Source organism: Aethalodelphis obliquidens, unplaced genomic scaffold (assembly GCF_003676395.1).
Source record: "Aethalodelphis obliquidens isolate GAN/ISIS:26980383/991018 unplaced genomic scaffold, ASM367639v1 scaffold56, whole genome shotgun sequence".
NCBI lineage: Eukaryota > Metazoa > Chordata > Mammalia > Artiodactyla > Delphinidae > Aethalodelphis > Aethalodelphis obliquidens.
In genome coordinates this window covers 977,658-998,884 of record NW_020838000.1, presented here as the reverse complement: position 1 = coordinate 998,884, position 21,227 = coordinate 977,658, and the positions used below count along the sequence as shown (strand labels likewise).

At 39.2% G+C, this 21,227-nt stretch overlaps 1 protein-coding gene across 3 annotated transcripts in view; it reads right to left on the bottom strand.

Moving 5' to 3' along the window:
• Positions 1-21,227, bottom strand: part of NGLY1 (N-glycanase 1) — a 63,041-nt gene that overhangs the window by 6,720 nt on the left and 35,094 nt on the right. For all 3 annotated transcript variants that reach the window (XM_027086490.1, XM_027086488.1, XM_027086489.1), the window contains 7 exons: positions 19,976-20,144; positions 13,387-13,609; positions 11,028-11,149; positions 9,751-9,896; positions 7,992-8,102; positions 6,731-6,895; positions 1,925-2,110 (listed from right to left, as the gene is read on the bottom strand). In XM_027086490.1, the coding sequence (XP_026942291.1) occupies positions 1,925-2,110; positions 6,731-6,895; positions 7,992-8,102; positions 9,751-9,896; positions 11,028-11,149; positions 13,387-13,609; positions 19,976-20,144 (1,122 nt within the window). The remainder of the gene's footprint in view (positions 1-1,924; positions 2,111-6,730; positions 6,896-7,991; positions 8,103-9,750; positions 9,897-11,027; positions 11,150-13,386; positions 13,610-19,975; positions 20,145-21,227) is intronic.

Genomic DNA, 21,227 nt, shown 5'->3' with positions numbered 1-21,227 from the left:
CCCTAGCAGGGGGCGCCCTCGAACAGAACGACGAGAGATTGATTTACGCGAAAAATTCATGTTTTAAATGGCGACATAAGACTTTGGAGTGATTAGTCTCTACAAGCGCAGTTACAATTCCAGCATTCTTCTTAATTTACTAATTAATTATTTTAACCGGGAATGGATTCATTTAGCTTTTTGAAAAATGGCGCCCCTCGTAAAAGCATACGAAGGCACAAACTTTGCTTCAGTAGGCTCTTGTCTCATACTTAATGGCCCTCACACCTCACTTGCCTTACGTAAAGCCTTCTCACACAACACCCCGGCTCCGGCCACGACCGTCTACTCAGAGGTCTGGAACCGAGCCCTGCCCTGCACGCTCCGGCCCTGCCTCGCGAGCACCTACTCCGCTCTCCGCGCGCAGCCCCAGCGGCGCCCGCGCTGTGGCGCTCTGCCAGCCTCCCGCAGTCCCCATGGCAACGCGCTGGCGTCCTTGTTACAGCGCCCTGCGTCGTGGCTGCTCACGCTTCCTGGACTGTGAGGGCCGACACCGGTGCCACCTTCACCTGCGCGTCCTCGCGGTGAGAGCTGTGCCGGTTACAGCAGGCGCTCGGTGCGCGTGTGCCGATGAGCAAACGCGGGAGCAGGACGCGAGCATGCCACACACCAGCCCTGCTCCTCGGCACAGTGCTGTCTTCTCCACCAGGCCGGTGGTCAGGGCGCGAGGCATGCCTTGTCTCCAGTTCAGCACACGCTAGTCCTTGGGTAAACGCCATGTCTGTCCTCTCCTGCTTTCTGTTCAGAGCAATTCTTCAGGTAAGGATGGTTTTCCAGAAGAAGCTCATCCTCTCTCATCAGCGAGAAGAGTCAATTACAGATACACATATCTTGAAGTTTTAAATTTTATCTTGTATTACATTTTATGCCCTTCCTTAACTAAGGGAGAGAATTCCTCCACCTACAATCTCAATGAGCCTACAAACCATTCTTGGCTTAATACAAAAAGATGGTCAAAATAAGCACCAAGGTAAGTTTAGAACAAAAACCTATGGGGGGGTGGTGGTGGTGGTGGAAGAAAGCAGGGACCTTATCTTTGGATGTCCTCTGTACTCTGATTAATGGCTGGTACAGCGATAAGCATGTAGTAGATGCTCATGAACACCAGCAGCTGTTCATCTGTGACTCACCTGCTAAATCTACTCACTATGCCTTACAAGTGAACAGCTTCTCACTCTTCAGGGGGCAAGTTAAAGCTGCCTATAAGCTCATTCACTCCAGTGAAACCCATCAATAATACGGTCAGACCTACTGAGGTCATGTGAGTTGCTCTGAGCTTGTTTTTGATGTGTGCCTAAGGGGGAGGGCAGTCTAAAAGCAAAGCCTCTTATTCCAGACAACAAGTGACAACAATGTACAAGTTGGTATAATGAACTACTACAGTCACACCATCCATTTCTCCCTTTATCTTTAGGAAACAGAGAAGAAATAACCAATATCGCCGCTCAATCATCGACATTCTTATGAAACAGAAGCATGTTAGATGGTTAGCTCTTGGGACTTTGGACTAAATGGGTTACAGTCCCTAAGAGCCTGCCCGTAGCAGGCAATCAGTACACATCTATGAAGGAAGTGGATAACAGTATACTCTACATATTCATGCAAAAACTAGTCACATGAGTTGGTCATACACTTGATTATTTTTCCCCATGAAAGAATTAAATTCAGCCTCTTTGATGAAAATGGATACTTTCTTGATATAAACACAGAGATTTCGAATGGACATTTCATTAAACAGAGAGCAGGATCTTCTTTTACAACTTTAAGCATTACTAAAAGTAATTTTGATATCCGTTTTCACATTATGCACAGCTGAAAAATGAAGCCAATCTATATTTGTTTAAACAACGACTGAAGTTTTAAACAGCTTCATGCATTACGTTACCATGTTCCAGTCTGTTTCAACTTTTCTGAATATGGATTCCATTCTCCACACACCATTCTCCCATCCAGAAATGGTTTGGTTATTACTTGAAATGCGGACATAATGATTTTTTACTATATTATAGCAAAGGTGGAGCTGTTTAGAAATCTTCTCGTTTTCAGAGGGGATGAACAGGGTTTCTTTACTCTTAAAAAGAAAGCAGAATTAGCTTTTCAACATAATAGAAAACAGATACATAGAGAGGTACTGCTATGGATAGTGGTTAAGAGATTCCTTCAACTTGAAAATGAAAAACTGGTGCCATTGGAAAATCTGGAAAATATTTTACAGATTAAATATGAACAGGATGATGCTGACGTAGCACCAAACATTACTAGACAGAAAACAAGAAATATAAACTGTAGCTGACTTACACTTTTCCGATTTTGTGTCAACATGACTTCATTTCCACCACCACGTCTTAATTGGATGCTGCAATCCTCTCCTACAGCTGATTTCCCAGCTTTCAACTCTTCACCTCTCCACACAGTCATCAACGTGATTGTTAAAAATGTAAATTGGGACACATCACTTTCTTTTTTTTTTTGGCTGCACCACGTGGCATGGGGGACCTTAGTTCCCCGACCAGGAATCGAACCCACAGCCCCTGCAGTGGAAGTGCGGAGTCTCAACCACTGGACCCCCCCAGGGAAGTCCCTCACCTTCCTGCTTAACTGGCTCCACTGACCTCTCACTGCACAGGAACGCCACACCTCTACCAGGGCTACCAGGGCCCACATGGCTTGTCCTGTGCTCCTTCTCCAACCAGATCCCACGGCACCCTTCTCTGCGGTCTCTTCACCCGCACCGTGTTACTTCTTCTTTAGTTCCTCACAAAGGCCCAGCTGCTTCCTGCCATGGGGCCGTGACACATGCTGTTCCCTCCGTCTGGAATGCTGTTCCTTCTACTCTCCAGCTACGTGATTCTTTCTCACCCTTCAGGCCTCAGCCTAAAGCTGTTTCACCAGGGTCCTTTCTTGATGCCCGAAGAGAGGACAGTGCCTGGGAGGTATAGCTGGAAACAATCTTCCGCACATGTGAAATTGCTACAAAAACTCCTGTTTCACCTTAAAATTCCAGGCAAATTTTGCATTCTATTACAAAATAAATGTTTATTTTAATGTTAAACAGGTGCCTGAAATCACCGGTTGAATCTCAGGTTTGAGGCAGAGGATGTATTTGTCCCACACCTGTCTGTGGCACCGACACAACATCCCCTCCCGCTCAGATGTGAGCATAGCAGCGTGTGGTGTGCGGGGCTGGGCTGCCCTGTGCACTGCAGACTGCTCGGCAGCATCCCTGGCCCCTCACCCACCAGATGCCAGTGGTACTGCCCCTCACAGCTGGAACCCCCAAAATGTCCCTGGACATTACAGATGTCTCCTGGAAGGCAGTCATCCACTGTTGAGAACCACTGCTCTAGTCTGTATCAACCTCTTGCTTCTAACTAATCAATTTACTAATCAATCAAGATAGTAGGTGATGCTTTCCTGTTAAACACTGGGAACTAGGTAGTACACAATGTAAAAACTTCAAATGTACAAGGATCAATAAGTAGAATATAAAACATCTTAGAGATGGAAAGAGAAAAATATTTATAAATGTATAAACAAGATAATTCCCTAGCAGAACCTGGATATGGTTAAAAAAAAAAAAAGGGCAGTTTATTATTTTTAGGAGGTGATTTTCTAACTATGAATTAGTACACTACACTTTAAAACGAGCACGTAACAATACTTCTCAATTCTTCTCTTCTCTATCAAAGATATTTCAGAGTGCTGACATAACCCAGGTGGGATTAAAATATTAAAGTAGCATTGTCTACCATTTTACCAAGGATAACTAATTACCAAAGGGAAAAGAAAAATATACGTTACTGAATATATCATATTTCATAATTTCTTTAAAATATAAGATTAAGACAAAACTTCTCTTTATGAAAATATCACCAATGTTTCCTTCTTTTTCCAACCGATTTCAAGATACAGTTCCCTAATTTTTTAGGACTGACTTTTAAAACAAACATCTATTTGTAAAGAGGAAAATGATTTTTTAAATCCACGGCCCTAATATGGTCTCCAATAATTGAGAAATTTAAAAAATGTTCATCAGGGAAAACAATCCGGGCATAGGACCCAATTCATATTTTTAAAGTTTAATCAATGTATATGCCATGCAAGAGGAAGCGCACTCATCCACAAAAAGAAAAAGAAGCGAAGACCTAAATACCCCCATTTTAAACTGAACACAGCTGTGAATTACATTAGCTCTTTTCAATTGGCTTCATTTAGATTTAGACTTGTAACTTGCACTGCATCAGCAGTGATCTGAATTATTTGTTGAAATTAGATCTTGTAATTCTATAGCTGAACCAACACTTCTAACTGCCAGCTAAAGATGATGGGATAAATTTAAGAGTAAACAAAGTTTACTAGAGATAATTCTCCCCTTTGGGACATATTCCTTTATTAGAGAAATGAGGTGTAACTGGCAAATTTAGAAAAAGTAGATATAAAACTTTGTGTGGAGCTGTTTGATACTTCTACCGTGATGGATTATTTTCCTTTCAAGCATTTTTCATTGCTTATCTTCTTAGACGTTTATATTAAATACCTTCTAGTGAGTCAACTTTAAGCTCCCTAAGAGCAAAGGACAGTCTATTGTACTTAATGTCCATTACAGAGCACACTGCTTTAATGCTAGTCCCTAACTCTAGAAATTACATTTCCATTGTTCATTATTTAATTTTGGGAGACTAGTCAAGTGATAATATCTTCAAATAAGTTTGACTATATAATAGTACTCAGAGCAACAACACTTTCTAGCCCAAACCAGATGCAGGCAAGTATGTAATAAGAAATACACACTTTCATCTGCTGAATTACCCAGGTTCTATTATTTTTCCCACTTTATAAAGTTTTCCTAGCACTGAACGGGACTTCACAAAAGAGGATATCCAAAAGTTTAAAGAATGGGACTTCCCTGGTGGCCCAGTGGTTAAGAATCCACCTTCCAACGCAGGGGACGTGGATTTGGTCCCTGGTCGGGGAACTAAGATCCCACATGCCGCGGGGCAACTAAGCCCGAGCGCCGCGCTACTGAGCCTGCGCACTTCAACGAGAGCCTGCGCGCCCCGAACTACAGGAGCCCACGCGCCGCAACTAGAGAGAAAACCCACGCGCCACAACTAGAGAAGCCCACGCGCTGCAACGAAGAGCCCGTGCACCGCAACAGTAAGATCCCACATGCGGCAACCGAAGACCTGACACAGCCAGAAATAAAAATAAATAAATAAACGAAAGTTTAAAGAACAGACATTCAACTTCATCATTCAGCACCAAAGTGCAAATTTAAAATCGGAAAAAAAAAATAGATATATGTGTACGTATAACTGAATCACTTTGCTGTATACCTGAAACACAACACTGTAAGTCAATTATATTTCAATAAAAAAAAATAAATTAAAAAAAACCCTATGTTTTCCAGGAAAAAAAAGTAATTTCTTACTAAAAAAATATTAATATACAATATATTATAAATAATAATATACAATATACAATAAATATATACAATGATATACAATATTGCATTAATTTTAACTGTACAGCAAAGTGGTTCAGTTATTTCTATATATATATTTTTCAGGTTATTTTCCATTACAGGTATTACAAGATACTGGATATAGTTTTCTGTGCTATACAGTGAACCCTTGTTGTTTATCTCTTTTATACATGGTAGTGTGCATCTCTTAATCCCATACTCCTAATTTATAACCCATTCCTCTCCCCTTTGGGCAACCATAAGTCTGTTTTCTATGTCTGTGGAGTCTGCTTCTGTTTTGTAAATAGATTCATTTGTATTATGTTTTAGATTCCACATACAAGTGATATCATGTAATATTTGTCTTTGTCGACTTACTTCACTTAGTATGATAATCTCTAGGTCCATCCATGTTGCTGCAAATGGCATTACTTCATTCTTTCTTATGGCTGAATAGTATTCCATTGTATATATGTACCACATCTTCTTTATACATTCATCTGTTGATGGACATTTAGGTTGTTTCCATGTCTTGGCTATTGTAAATAGCACAGCAGCACAACTTTAAGCCAAAATCGAGAAACAACCCGAATACCCAATAGTGATGTGGATAAATTATACTATGTTCACACAGTGGAATATTATACCACAATGAGAAAATAAATGTACTATAAACAAGCAGCAACAAGTGTGAATCTCACTAAATAATGTTGAGACAGAAATCGTCCACAAAAGAGTACATCCTGTATGATTCCATTTACATAAAGCACAATAACAGGCAAAACTAGTCCATGATATTAGAAACCAGGAAAAAGGTCACTCTTAGGGGTGAAGGGCAGTGGCTGGAAGGGAACTCAGGTCGTTCAGACACCTGCTTGTCTGACTTCTTATTCTGGTTAGTGGTCACATGAGGAACCACAATTCGTGAAAATCTGTTAAGCTGTACACTTACAATTAATGCGTTTTTATGTACTTTAGTCATAACTGCCCTAGAAATTTACGTAAGGTAACAACAGAAAAATCCCATTTTAATTGCTTTGCTAACTCTTGTATGTAATTATACTACATCAATCTATTATTGGTTCTCTTCAAATGTTTACATTTTTTAATAATTACCCTGCAAAGTTCATTGAAAGGTCGTGGCCAACCGTGTTTTTCTGTACGTAAAGGGCACAGGACAGGAAGTGGTAAAGTGAGAAGGTTATCAGGCTGTAATGAAGTAAATACCTCTGGATCCGTTTCACCTCGGGCTACTCTCCATGCCAAGGACCCAGATATCCTTCCTCCAAGTTCTCCAGGCTTAGGGCTTTTGGGAGATATAAATTCAACAAGCTCCACAATGATCCTCTGGAGAAGTTCTTTTCTTCTGTTTTCTGACAAAGATATCTGCCTCTGTAATGCACGTTTAAAAAACCATCATTAACGATTAGGGGAATGCAGAGGTCCATCTCTAAGTATGAATATAATTAAGACATTTGTATTTTAACAGGGTCTTGGAAAGAAGTAACCAACTTTGTTTTCATACATGTAATTTTGGAAAATAGAAAGGACACTGTGGAAACAAAATACTTTTACAAATTTTATGTTAAGAAATCACTGAACACCCATATCCAACTTCCCATGCCCTTTACTGGCTTACGTTTAAACAACTGTCCTGCTGAGAAAGGCGAGGACAGCAGGGAACAACACACACACACACACACACACACACACACACACACACACACACACACCAGCTGTCTGAATGCAACACAAAACTACAAAGGTATACACACACACACACACAACAGCTGTCTGAATGCAACACAAAACTACAAAGGTATCCCGACCTGAAGAAGCTAAGATCCCAAGGGAAGAAACAAACTGAGGTGAACTGAACTGCACCTCTTCTCCCTTCCAGGCATTTGCCAATCATCAAATGGCCCAAGGAGCCAAGCTCAAAACAGGTGAACGTGCTGAAACACTGAATCTCAACCACTGTAAGGTGATCTGCCCTATTCTAATTGCAAAATAATATGCATATATATATATATATATATTAAAAAAATTTTTCAGTACTACCAAAGGGGTATAAAATCAAAGCTGAAACTTCCCTCTTGGACCCCCCAGTCCTCTTCCCAGAAATACTCATTGTTAACAACTTCCCGTGCCTTGTTCCAGAAATTTCCCTACGTGGACAAGTGTATGGGTAATTATATTCAAGACACAATTACTTTGAAAAATAAGGCAACATATTTTTTATGTCAACTAGTATATATATGGAAATTTTGTTTCACTGAACTTTGAGATGTGACAATTTAAGCCAAAAAAAACCCCACCTCACAATACTTAAAACAAGTTCTCAAAAATTTTAATTTAAATATTTAAATATTTTTCATTGTAAAATAATGCTACTACTTGAAGAACTTCACTGGGTTAAAAATTGGCTATTCTTGATTATATAATATTTCAAATGTCCTCTGAAAAATGCCAAATGCCCATCACATACCTGCTTATTAAGTGTATTAATAGTTTCTCGAAGTAACTCTTCTTTAATTTCAGTTCTTCTGGAGATCACCTCTTCATGTTTACAAGAATATCGCCAAGTGACGTCAACCACCTCGAATTACAGGACAGAAATATTTAATAAGATTACAACCATCAACATTAATTGGCTAAATACCTAGAATGCATGTAATTCTTAAATAGAATTTTTTAAATGTTGTCCTTTGTTTAACATTTTAAAACCTGTGGGAAAAAAAAATCGAAGAGAATATGCTTTTTATTCATTTTCTAACCAGTATACACTTCCAAGAAAGACTGTGATTAGGAGATAAAAGTTTCAGAACATTTAGCTGTTTATAACTTACCTACAAAGCCGATTTCACAAAATTCAACAAATAAACACACTCCATTTTTATTGTACTGAATATATAAATTATATATAAATATATTATAGAACTGATTTTTGACAAAGGTACAAGGCCAATTCAGTGGAAAGGGATAACTTTTTCAACAAACGGTGCTAGAACAATTCATTATCCATATGCAAAATAATGAATTTCAATTCACACCTTGGACTATCTACAAAAATTAGCCCAAAATGGATCACAGACACAAGTGTAAAACTAAAAGTATAAAACTTCTAAAAGAAAACGTAGGAGAAAATCCTTGTGGCTCGGGCTAGGCAAACATCTCTTAGACATAACATCAAAAAGCAAGATCCACAAAAGAACAAATTGATAAACTGGACTTCATCAATTTCTTCTCTTCAAAAGTCACTGAGAGAATAAAAAGACAAGCCAGATAGGGAGAAAATCCTTGCAAAGCACATACCTGAAAAAGGACTTGTATTCAGAATGTATGAAGAACTCTCAAAACTCAAGAATAAGAAAATGAACAACCCAATTAAAAAAAGAAAGGGCAAAGAAGAGAAATGGATGACAAACAATCCCATAAAAAAGATGCTCAGTGTTGGTCCTCAGGAAAATGCAAATGAAACCACAATGCGACACCACCGCACGTCTCCTAAAAAGGGCTAAAATGAAAAAGTCAGACCATACTGTTAGCAAGAATATGGAGAAACTGGGAATTCGCACATATTGCTGATGAGAATGCAAAACAGCATCATCACTTTGGAAAACAGTTGAGCCAGTTTTTTAAAAAGTTAAACAATCACCTACCATACGATTCGGTCATTCCACTAGCAGGCATTTACCAAAGAGAAAAGAAAGCATATGCCCATATAAAGACTTGTGCAGCTGTATTTGAAATAGTAAAAAACTGCAAAGTACCCAAATGTCCATCAACAGGCAAATGGATAAACAAACCATGGTACATTCATACGATGGAATACTGCTCAGCAATAAAAAGAATAAATTATTGATACTTGCAAATACATGGAGGAACCTCAAAATAATTATGATGAGTAAGATAAACCCCCCCCCTTCAAAAAGAGTATATATGATTCCGTTTACATACAACTCTGGAAATGCACATTAGTGTACAGTCTCAGAGAGTAGATCTGTGGTTGCCTGGAGAGGGGCAAGAAGGAGCGAGAACGAACACAAGGAAACTCCCGGGATAATGGATGTGTTCACCACCTTGACTGCAAAGGTCATCTCTCAGGCATATACAAATGACAACACTTATTAAATTGTACACTTTAAACAAGTGCTGCTTATTTTATGTCAATTATACCTTCAAAGGCTGTCAAAAAAGAAAAAAAAAATTTATTCTTAGAACACATTTTTTCTCTTCCGTCCTACCTCATCTTTAGAAAATGCGATGATGTAGGACAGCTTCTTGCCCCAGCCGATCTCATAGAGGAGGGGCTTGTCACAGACGTCTTCACACGCGTCACAGTGCAGCCACCGCTGCTGAGAAGGGGAGTACACTTCTGTCCAGACGTGGTCTACGCAAGTGACAGACAAGACGCGACAGAAAGAGAAAAACAAAAGCTAAGTTTATAAAACCAAGACTTCCAATAACTATATACAAACGCCTAAGATGAGAACCACGTGATAATATGCAAGATTCTAAATTTTAATTAACAAGTGAGCATTTTGTGGCACACAAGACTCTAGAACACCTGCTTTAATTTCTCTCTCTCTCTCTTTTTTTTAAATAGGGGCAATTCTTGATGACTTTTTTTTTTTACTTTTTATTTTTATTTTCTGGCCGTGCCCTGCGGCATTTGAGATCCTAGCGCCCCAACCAGGGACCGAACCTGTGCCCCCTGCAGTGGAAGCATGGAGTCTTAACCACTGGACCGCCAAGAAGTCCCTCTCTCTCTCTTTGAAATCCTTGCAATTGTTTTGGAAAATCTCCTTTAATACAGTCAGTTTTAGGCTTAATTAAAAATAATGTGAGCTATAACTCTGAAAAGGGCAAACACATTGAACAACAGCACGTAAACCATAGGACTAATGCACACAGTTTGCTTATGTGAAGGAGTTAATTCCACTTTGGAACTGTAGGCCAGCAGAGGTCTAACAGAGGATGTCTGGTTACTGATGGTCTCTATCTGACTGTTAAGAGAACAATAACTATTAAGTGAAGGTTTCATTTTATCCTAAGAAAATAACAGAAACACAAGTAAAAAGATCTAAGAAGAAAAACTTTTTAACATGTGACACAAGTTATAACTAAATAAGGACAATATAAATCTCACATGGCTATTATTATATTTTATTGTATATTAAGATTACTAAATCTTTTACACTAATCTCTACAAAAATGAAGATTTCTACAGAACATTATTACACACGTTCTTATCCATAGAGAAACAGCACTACTAAAATGTCATGATAAATTGTTAATAAAAAATGTTTATAGTGTAAAGTACCAGACAAAATGCTAGGGGTACTAAAAACAATCCTGTGATCCCCATTAAAAAAAAAAAAAAAAAAAAAAAACCCCACGAGGCTGGGATTACCGCTATTTACAGAAGGCAAATGGAAACACAGACTGACAAGGCGGGACTGTACACCCCATCCTGAAGTCAGCAAGACCACCCTGGCCTCTGCCCACACGGCGTCCGCACCTGTGTAATCCCAGACGTAGCGGGCTTCGAAGCCCAGGGCTCTGCAGCACAGTGTGAAACAATTGGCCCACTCCCCGCACCGTCCACATCTTGTTTCCAGAAGTTTCTCGGGATTATTATACCTGGTTTAAAATAACAACAACAAAAAGCTTCGATTCATTATAGAAATCAAGCATTCTGAAGAATTTACATTACCTCCGTGCTAAACAGTAATATTTCTTAACTTCATATTCTTAAATAACAGTTAAAGAGCCTAGATTATGTGAGGCATTGTGCTAGAATCCTGGGTGGAAAATGATTCAACAGTGGTACAGCCTTCAAGGAGCTTACAGTCCTGAGAGAGGGAAGGAGAGAACACAAATCATTTAAGTACACAGCAGACTGTGATACCTACCCTACAACAGGTCAGAATTAGTGTCATGGGGGAGGGGTCGGGGAGGAGGGCTTGATCCTGAACTGGGCCTTGAAGGACAGGCAGGATCTGGACAGGCAGATTCTCTAGGAAATCTGCATTAAGCATTAGTGTTACTCTAACAAGTGGTATAATGAGCTCATTGTACTTCAAAGGTAAACAACTTTAACAAATAACTCAAGAAAGATTTTAAAGCTTAGCTGAACTCAGTTTTACTTAAAATACTATTCTTCTTTCTAACAACCATTTGGATTGAAATTTTATTCTGCTGAATTACTTAAAGGTGTTTGCTGATTTGCAAGTTGTGTTTTGAAATGTGTTGGCAACATTCTTTAAAAAAGTTACTCCAGTTATAAAATTATCATAAAGCTGAAGCACATCAAAATTTGCATATTGTGTTGAGAAGGATTTTGAGCTAATAAAGCTACTCAGGAAAAGTGAGCAGCGATGTCAGCTGTGAATGGACCGTATCTGCAATGACAAGCTATCTGTCTTCAATCAAGTAGATGCTCTTGCTTGAGCTAAGTTAAATGAATTTATGGTTTAGGTAAGGTAGTTACTGGAAGAAGTTGCGTATTAACCTGAAGAAGTAATGGCAGCAGGATTAGAGCATCCTCCGCCTCCATCTTCTAAACACACTCGTGCCAACTTGAAAGGCTGCTTGGTCTCTGATTAATAGTGTTCATCCTCCCAGCCCTACCCAGAGAACAGCTAACAGTAAGACGAGCACACGGTTAGGAGGGAAAAGGACGATGCTCGGTACAGACACCTTTGTTAGCTTCTGTCTCCCCGCACTATCAGTCTACACCCAACTGCTTAGACCTTATGAAGACAGGATTTAATCACAGACATCTTTTATCTTCACATCTTTGCAAAGTACCTGGGCACACATATGCTGAATGAAAAAATAACCTGCGCTTATTTTAGATAATTATTGGACAGTGGATTCTGTTTATCTTAGACTCTGTATATCACAGGACTGATTCCTCATTAGGATGGAACTGAGTCCCTAAGCCCCCAAAATCAGGTATTTCAAAAACCTGATATCTTTTCTTGCCTGATGATACAACCAAACTTTACAAGTATTGTCAATTAAGAACATCTGATAAGAGACTTATAAAGTAAAGGATGGAAAAAGTGAACAGAAAAGTTCCAGTTCTCTTAGTTTAAATTTAGAGATATGAGGGTAGGTTAGGGTGGTAGCAGAGGCCCCTAATTAAACTTCTGTCATTCAAGATAAAATATGATGAGGGGACTTCCCTGGCGGTCCAGTGGTTAGGACTCGGCGCTTCCACTGCAGGGGGCGCGGGTTCGATCCCTGGTCGGGGAACTAAGATCCCGTGTACCACACAGAACAGCCAAAAAAAAAAAAAAAAATTTGGTCCTATACTGTACTTTCACCTTCCATATTTCCATCTGATGATTTTGAGTACAGCATTGTATTTACTATCACAATGATCCCTATTATTCTAGTGTTTCAGCATCATTTTATGTGTTATCAGTATTATTATTAAAGTTATCAGAAAGTTAAAACTTATGTATTAAAAGAATAAAAATACAAGATTTACAGCATTAAGTTGCTAGGACTACACTCAATTTATATTCAAGAGTCAACAAACATTTCCTATATAAAGCCAGACAGTAGATGTTTTAGACTGTGCAGACCATATGGTCTCTGTTGCCAGTATTCAACTCTTGACATTGTAATGTGAAAACAGTTACAGACCATAAGCTATTGAAGCAGCATGGATGTGTCCCAATAAAACTTTATTTGCAAAAATAGGATGTGGGCTGGATTGAGCCAGTCAGCCATAGCTTGCTGACCCCTGTCCTAGAGGAATATACTTCTAATAACTAAAACGAAGATTACAAGTTGATTTAATAAAATTCTCTTCTAACCATCCCAATAAGAGATTATTCTGACTTCAGTGTCCAGGGGATGCTCACCTTGGAAATCGATTGCTGAACTGGCAGGCGTCACAGTAATGATCTTCCACTCTGTTTGCACCCCACTTCCGCTCATCATCACTGGGGAACAATGATTCGCCTCTAGACTTAGTCTGGCCACCACATTTGCTGCACAAAATGTCATCCACCCAGTGAAAAAATTCTTCCTTAAACCAGTGTAAAAGCTCCAGCAAAAGAAAGTCCTCTTCACTTACATTAGTACCTGAGAAGTTATAACAGAACCAAGTAAGATTTAGAGCATAAAAAACTAAAAACATCCATGTGCATTTTATCCTCAAATATGAAGCTGAAATATATGAAAACAGAAGATGACCTAAAAGGTCTTCACAAATAGGATGCGGACAGAATTGTCAGTGTATTGTGAAGCAGGCTGAAATACAAGGACGTAATCCACTGCACACTCAAAGCAGTGGGACTTTACTGCATCCTCTGACCGACACCATGCTGAATACAACCACCTCTCAGGGAACTACTGACAGTTTGGAGTTGATCCTGAAGCACCTGGAAGGTAACAAAGTCTGATTTTGGAAAACATTTTTAAATGACTGCATTATATTTGTTATCAGGTATATTCACAAGTAAATATGAAGCAATCACAGTTATTACAGGCAGAAATCACAGAATTCTGGACACCTTAAAAATCATCCTATTAGCTTTTCTATTAGTGCTTCAACTGTACAATATAATTCACCATCATTCAATATAATCCACAAAACACATAAAAGCACAACCATGTGTACTATCTATCTATCTATCTATCTAAAACAACCCTAGCAAGTGAGCATGACATATATTATTATATCCACTTTATCAAATAAAAAGATCTCTCTCTCGACCATATTCAAGACAGTGGTATCTCTGGGAAAAAGGAGAGGGGAAAACAATCTCGGGACATATATGGGGATTCTCATTCCTATCTTTAATATTTTATTATTAAAAATAAAAAAACATATATGAAGGAGATATATGGCATAATGTTAAGATCTAATAAAGTCTGATGCTGGGCACAGGTGTTTGATCTGTTATACGCTATTCTTGTATTTATGTTTGATACGTTTCAAAATAAAAAAACTATAGAAGAAAAAAAAACTACAGAGAATATTAAAAGGCCAAAATACATTATGTTCTTGAATGGGAAAACTCAAAGTTGTTAACTCTCCGCAAATTAACCTGTACTTTAATGCAATCAACTGAAATTACAAAATAATTTTTCATAAACTTTGATAAGCTAACTGCAAAATTCATGTGAAAGAGGAAAGGCACAAAATGATCAACACAACTTTGACTAAGAATGAGATAAATTTGTCTACAGTACATCAAAACACATTACAAAATTCTAATAATTAAAATATTGTGATACTGATAAAGAATAGACAGAGATGAATGAAACAAAGCAAAGAGTCCTGAAAGATAGATTTCTAAGTGATACACAGTATTTAATAAAGTTAGCCTTTAAAGTAGTTCTAAGAGGATGGATTGTTCAACAAATGGTATTGGGACGAGTAGCTATCCAAATATCAGATCCCTACTACATTCATTCTAATACATATATATAAACACTATACACAGAGAGGGAATATTATAAAAGGAACAGTAGAAGTTTACGTTTATGACTTTGGTGTAGAAAACAAAACACAACTGTAAAAACAAAAACGGAAAAAATAATTTTCTCATTAAAATTTGTAACTTTTGAATTTCAAGATACACTGAATGAAATTAAAGAATACTGAGAGAAAAATGTAATGAGTCTAACAAAGAAAAGTATACAGAATATATTAAGAATGTCTATAAATCAGTAAGAATATTAACAGAACCCATTAGAAAAATTAGTAAAGTCCATAAAAGAAGTTCAATAATTTCATTAAGTTGAAACAAACACTCCCAGACACTTCTGGTATAAATTGGAAGGCGATTTGTTTGGCAGGGATCCACTGTAGTATAAAAGTATCACACAACCCTTGATACTTTTATATCTAACCCAGCGAAACATTCCTTCATGTAGGCAGGCATGCTTTACAAGGATCTTCACTGCAGCAGCCTTCAGAACAGGGAAATCTTGGTGTCCATCAGTGGGGAACTGTATAAATAACAGTGCATGCACACTACAGAGCACTAGGGGGAGGGAAAATGACTTCCAAGACATGTCAGTAAATGAAAATCACCACGGAGCTGAATATATGAGAGATGATACACTTTATTAAACCCATGCAACTTTATTTATTTTTACAGATAACTATTTATGGGTGGAAATACACAGGAAAAGATATGAAAAGGAACACGTCACGTGGTAATAGCTGTTACCTGCAGAAGAGGAGGTAGAGGACTGACTGGCAGGGAGAGTTCAGCTTTTCCTGTACAACATGAAAGTTTCTCAACAAGGAGACATTCGTGAATGCTGGACTAAAAATGAACTTTAAGAAAAACAGCACTCTCATCTGTTTTCTCCAACAAGTCCCTACAGCAGAGTGATCTTTTTAAGAATGCAAGGTAGCCTGAGTCGACTGAAACCCTCCCATGGGTTTCCATCTCATTCAGAATACAAGCCAAAGTCGCCACTCTCGTTCTTTCAGCTGGCCCCTGTGGTAGGCCGAAAAGTAGCTCCCCCAAAAGATATCCACACTCTAACCCCTGGAGCCCGTGAATCCTACCAAAGAAGGCAAAAAAAAAAAAAAAAAAAAAAAAGGCCTCTGCAGATATGATGCAGTAAGGATTCTGAGCCAGGGAGATTATCCTACGTACTAAACGGGGGCCCTAAATGCAATCACACGTGTCCTTTCAAGAGGGAAGCAGTGGGACACTTTACAGAGGGGAAGGTGACGCAGCGGCAGAGGAGCCGGGTGTGAAGATGCTGGTCTTCTGGACTGCAGTGGTGCAGCCACAAGCCAGACTGCAGGCAGCCCCAGAAGCGGACAGGGGCAGGGAGAGCTTCTCCTCTCCAGCCCTGCCCACACCTTGACTTCGGCCCAGGGATACTGATTACGGACTTCTGGCTTCCGGAGCTGTGAGACAGCACTCTCCTGCTGTTTCGAGGAGCCACGTTTGTGGTAATTTGCTACAGCAGCACAGGAAACTAATGTTTGCCTTTGCCTCTCTCAGCTTTCTGTCTTGCTCCTTCTGCTACGCCAGGTGCCCTCCTTCCATCCCCTAAACATGCCAAGCTCACTCCCACCCACGGAGCCTTTGCAGTTGCCAATGCCTCTACCAGAAAAGAAGTGTTCCTTCTTTCCTACTTACATTAAAACGCCATTATCCTGCCCTTATATTTTCAAGTGTGAAAGGATATACAGTTGACCCTTGATCAATGCAGGGGTTATGGGTGCTGATCTCCCCCATGCAGTGGAAAATCCATGTATAACTTTACAGTCAACCCTCTGTGGTCCCACATCCACGGATTCAACCAACCTTGGACCATGTAGTACTGTAGCATGTCTTTAGAGAAAAAAACCTGCGTGTAAGCGGGCCCGCACAGTTCAAACTGTGTTGTTCAAGGGTCAACTGCATACACAATCTTAGAAGTTGCATTCTGATGTGATGAAATCATGGATGGCTTATCTTCCCCCTATTTCCTGAATTTTCTACATAAAACAGGTATTACTTTTATAATTAGAGGGAAAAAATGCCAGGGCAAACGTCAGCAGGGACATTGCTAACTATGTCTCCTCTGCAGGGCTCAGCACACACACAACATGACAGTAAGTACCTGCGAAATAGGCATGTATGTCAGGCATCACGTACAGGACCACAGTACTTTGAAATGGACAGAGCCTCCGTGACCACATGCTGATAAGCATCCTTGTTTTATAAATAGAAAAAAACCAAAAAACCCTGTTAATTCAAGAAGAGGAAGAACTGTTTCAAGGTCTCACAACAAACCTGTAGCTTAAGTAAGTTTGGGGAAAGGGCACTTCTCTGACTCTAGGCCCCTCCGGTCTTCCTGTCTCACCTATGGGGGGTGGGTCACAGGCCCGAGCATAAGGCCCCCTAAGACCCTGAGATTTAACCCTAAGATTACAGAATGCTCCTCTCCCACACCTCACCACCACACCAACAGGACTCCGGTACAACAATAGGGGATGATTACAACTAAACCATCTGCAGGATGCAGACTCGAGCTAAGGAGGGGTCCTTAGGGAAGCCCACAGACAACAGAGGGACCCCAAGAACACCAGAGGAACCCAAAGCCCCTGACGCTTACAGCAAACATTAAACACAATGTCGTTAACGGTGTCCAATTCCTAGTAAAATGGACATTTACACCTTTCAAAAAAGGCCTGTTCACCTCAGTTCCTATTACCCAATACATCGTATCCAACATTTAACAAAAAAATTACGAGGCATGCTAAAAGGCAAGGAAAAACCTGAAGGAAAGAAAAAAGTCTGAAGAGGTAAAGCAAAGCATTAGAACCACTCATATACGGCACAAATTTTGGAATTAGGGAAGTTAAAATTACTATGATTAATATGTTTGGGGCGCTAATGAGAAAGGTAGACAACATGTGAGAACAATGTAAGCAGAAGGATGGAAACTCTACAAAAATGCTAGAAACCAAAAATGCTCTAACAGAGATAAAGAATGCCTTTCACGGGCTCATCAGTAGACTGGACACAGCCAAGGAAACAATCACTGAGCCTGAAGACAGGTCAACAGAAACATCCCAAACTGAAAATCAAAGAGGAAAAAAGAGAATAAATACAAACAAAGGAACAAAACACCTAGAACATCTAATTATGGTGGGAGAATTTAAAAAATGGACCAGAACATCTAACGATGGTGGGAAACGGTTGATAAATAAAGGTAGAATAGGATACCCTATTTTGGAATATCAGAAGGATAAGAAAGAGAGAAAGGAGCAGAAGAGATACCTGAAGCAATAATGGCCAAGAATGTTCCAAAATTAATGAGGCACCGAACCACAGATCTGGGACGCTCAGAAAACACCAACCAGGATAAGTACCAAGAAACTACACATATGCACATCATATGCAAACTGAAGAAAACTAAAAACAAAGAGAAAATCCTGAGTGAAGCTGGGGATGGAGGGGGAGGTGAGGGGCACAGGTGGGAGAAACCTGAAGAAGAATAAAGATAGAAATTACGGTGGACTTCTCCTCATAAACAAGCAGGCAGCAGAGTGAATAGAAATTTAAAGTGTCATTGACAGAAAAATCCCCACCAACCTAGAATTCTACATCCCAGGGATATTATCCTTCAACAGTGAAGGAGAAATAAAGACTTTCCAAGGCAGAGAAAAACTGAGGGGCTTCACCTCTAGTATACCTGCCCTGAAAGAAACAGTAAAAGAGGTTCTTCGGGAAGAAGAAAAGTGATGGTCATAAACTCCGGCCTGCATACAGGAAGAGCATCAGGGGAAGAATGCATGAAGGTAACATAAAATCTGTTATTTTCCTCATTCTTACTTAGTCTAAAAAGTAACAGCTTAAATAATAACAATAGCAATGTACTGAGTGATTACAGTGTCTGGGTAAGTGAAATGAATGACAGCAGAGTCTCAAGGGATGGGAAGGAAGAATTGAGACATTCTGTTGAAACGTATCTGCACTACACACGAAGCAGCATAATGCTTTTGAAGGAGGGGGAGGGATAAATTGGGAGTCTGGGATTGACATACACACACCACTATATATAAAATGGATAAACAAGGACCTACTGTATAGCACAGGGAACTCTACTCAATACTCTACAATAAGCTGCACGTGAAAAGAATCTGAAAAAGGATAGATACATGTATCTGTATAACTAAATCAATTTGCTGTACACCTGAAACTAACACAACATTATCAATCAAGTATACCAATATAAGATAATTTTTTTTTTAAATTGGAAAAAAAATGTTTACTGTAAACTAGGGCAACCACCAAAAAAATACTACAGAACCCCCTAGAAAGGACAGTATTAAGAAATGACTTAACAGATAAAAACCAATTACATAAAACTCAAAGTAAAAATGCTGAAGTTGGAAACATTTAACAACTAAAATCCTAAGACCATTAACGAAAATAACAAATAATTATTGCTTGATGAATGTGGCAGGCACTGTTCTGAGCCATTTACACGTACTATCTCAGTTATCTCTTAAAATTATCATTCCTATTTTCAAATGAGGAAACTGAGGTAAGGAGATTAAACTACTTGCTCAGTAAGAGTCAGAGCTGAATTTATACCCAGGTAGCTGGCTTCTATATCCACACTCTTTATCAGTAACTGTCTATTAAAGGGAGTCAGTGGTCTAATCACATGAATTAATTTTGAGTAAGGTTTTTCTCCGATTCACATTAAAATCTTCTAATAATGCCATCATATATTCCATGGACTAAAGATCTACTATATCTGAAAAAAAAATCATATATCAATGATTAAACAGCAAATACACATTCCAGTGTGCATGAGGTGTATGCAATAAAAAATTATACTACTGTACTTCTTAAAAATCCAAATAGAACTGGGTTACGTATTTACAATGTCAACAGCAAAAGGCACCATTTCAGCATTCCCATTTATTTAGCAATGATGCATATTTAGCAATGAATGGTTATGTAAAGCCACTACCTTTATCCAATTTTCTAGCTCTAGATAACTTTTCTTGTGATCTCCTTTTTAGTTCTTGGACTGGAATACAAGCCAGCACTTTCTCCTGGACAGCAAGGTTCTCATAGACCAGTACATGCTGAATGTTGGACTGAAGAGCTTTTAGAATGACTGAATCACCAGTAGTAACCTAACAGAAAGAAAATAATGAAATTAGCTTTTCTCCATATGCTATAAAAATAACAACACCGGTTCTATGTTAAACATAATAAAAACACACGGGTTCTATGATTTCACAGATAAAGAATGCATGGATTCACTGAAATATAATAGTTATACCCAAAACCTTTACAAAATTAGTATTAGGAGACAGCCATATCTGTATCACAGTCTAAGACATGTCTATATTTTCATCTGAAAGTATGTTACTGAGGATATAAATATTTAGGCAGGGATATGCTGAACTCTTGACCACACACCTGGAACAAGACAGCACTCTAAGCAATCCATCTGACAGCTGTTTCCACTTCAAATCCCTGTAAACGACAATTTTTTTAGAACTTTATAGCGCATTAGCTACCGAGGACTACTCTCAAGAAGGGATCAGGAATTTGGAGGAATTCCTGAGAGGAAAGGCAGATGCCAATGGACTAAAGGAAGAAACAATGGCGATAGGCCCTCTAGAGAGAGTGGTTACAAAAACTAAGAAGAAGTTCTCAAAATAATCCCAAGGAGAGAGGAGCCTGAGGACCCGCAGAGCAGGAAGGGGCCTTGGAGTGAGCGTGAGGAAGGCTGCTGGGTTCCACGGGAGGAACAGCTAGACATTCTGGTCACCACTGTCAACAAAAAAGTGTGTCTCTGGGCAGTGAGGGCGGACGCTTAGACTTCTAAAAGGAAAGACGAGCGCCCCGGCTCAGAAGAGGCGCTGCTCAGGCAAAGCCCACCTGCTCAGGCAAAGCCCACCTCCCCACAGTGGCTGAAACCACATGCGGTATTCACAGATAGGCTAGCAGGGACTCTCAGACCCCTGTGACTCTACAACAATCCGTATTGCTGAGAAGATGCACTAGAATCAACAGCAGGAGGAGGAACCTGTGGCAATGGCAGCAAATACAGAGAAAGACTAAAAAAAGTCTATCTTTAGAAGTACAAGAGTACACTGGAGTCAGAGAAAGAAAACTATGGATCTAGGAAATTAAAAATGTAAACACTGAAATGAAGCACAGATGGTGTGTCAAACAGCAGAACAAACACAGCTAAGTGATCAATCAAT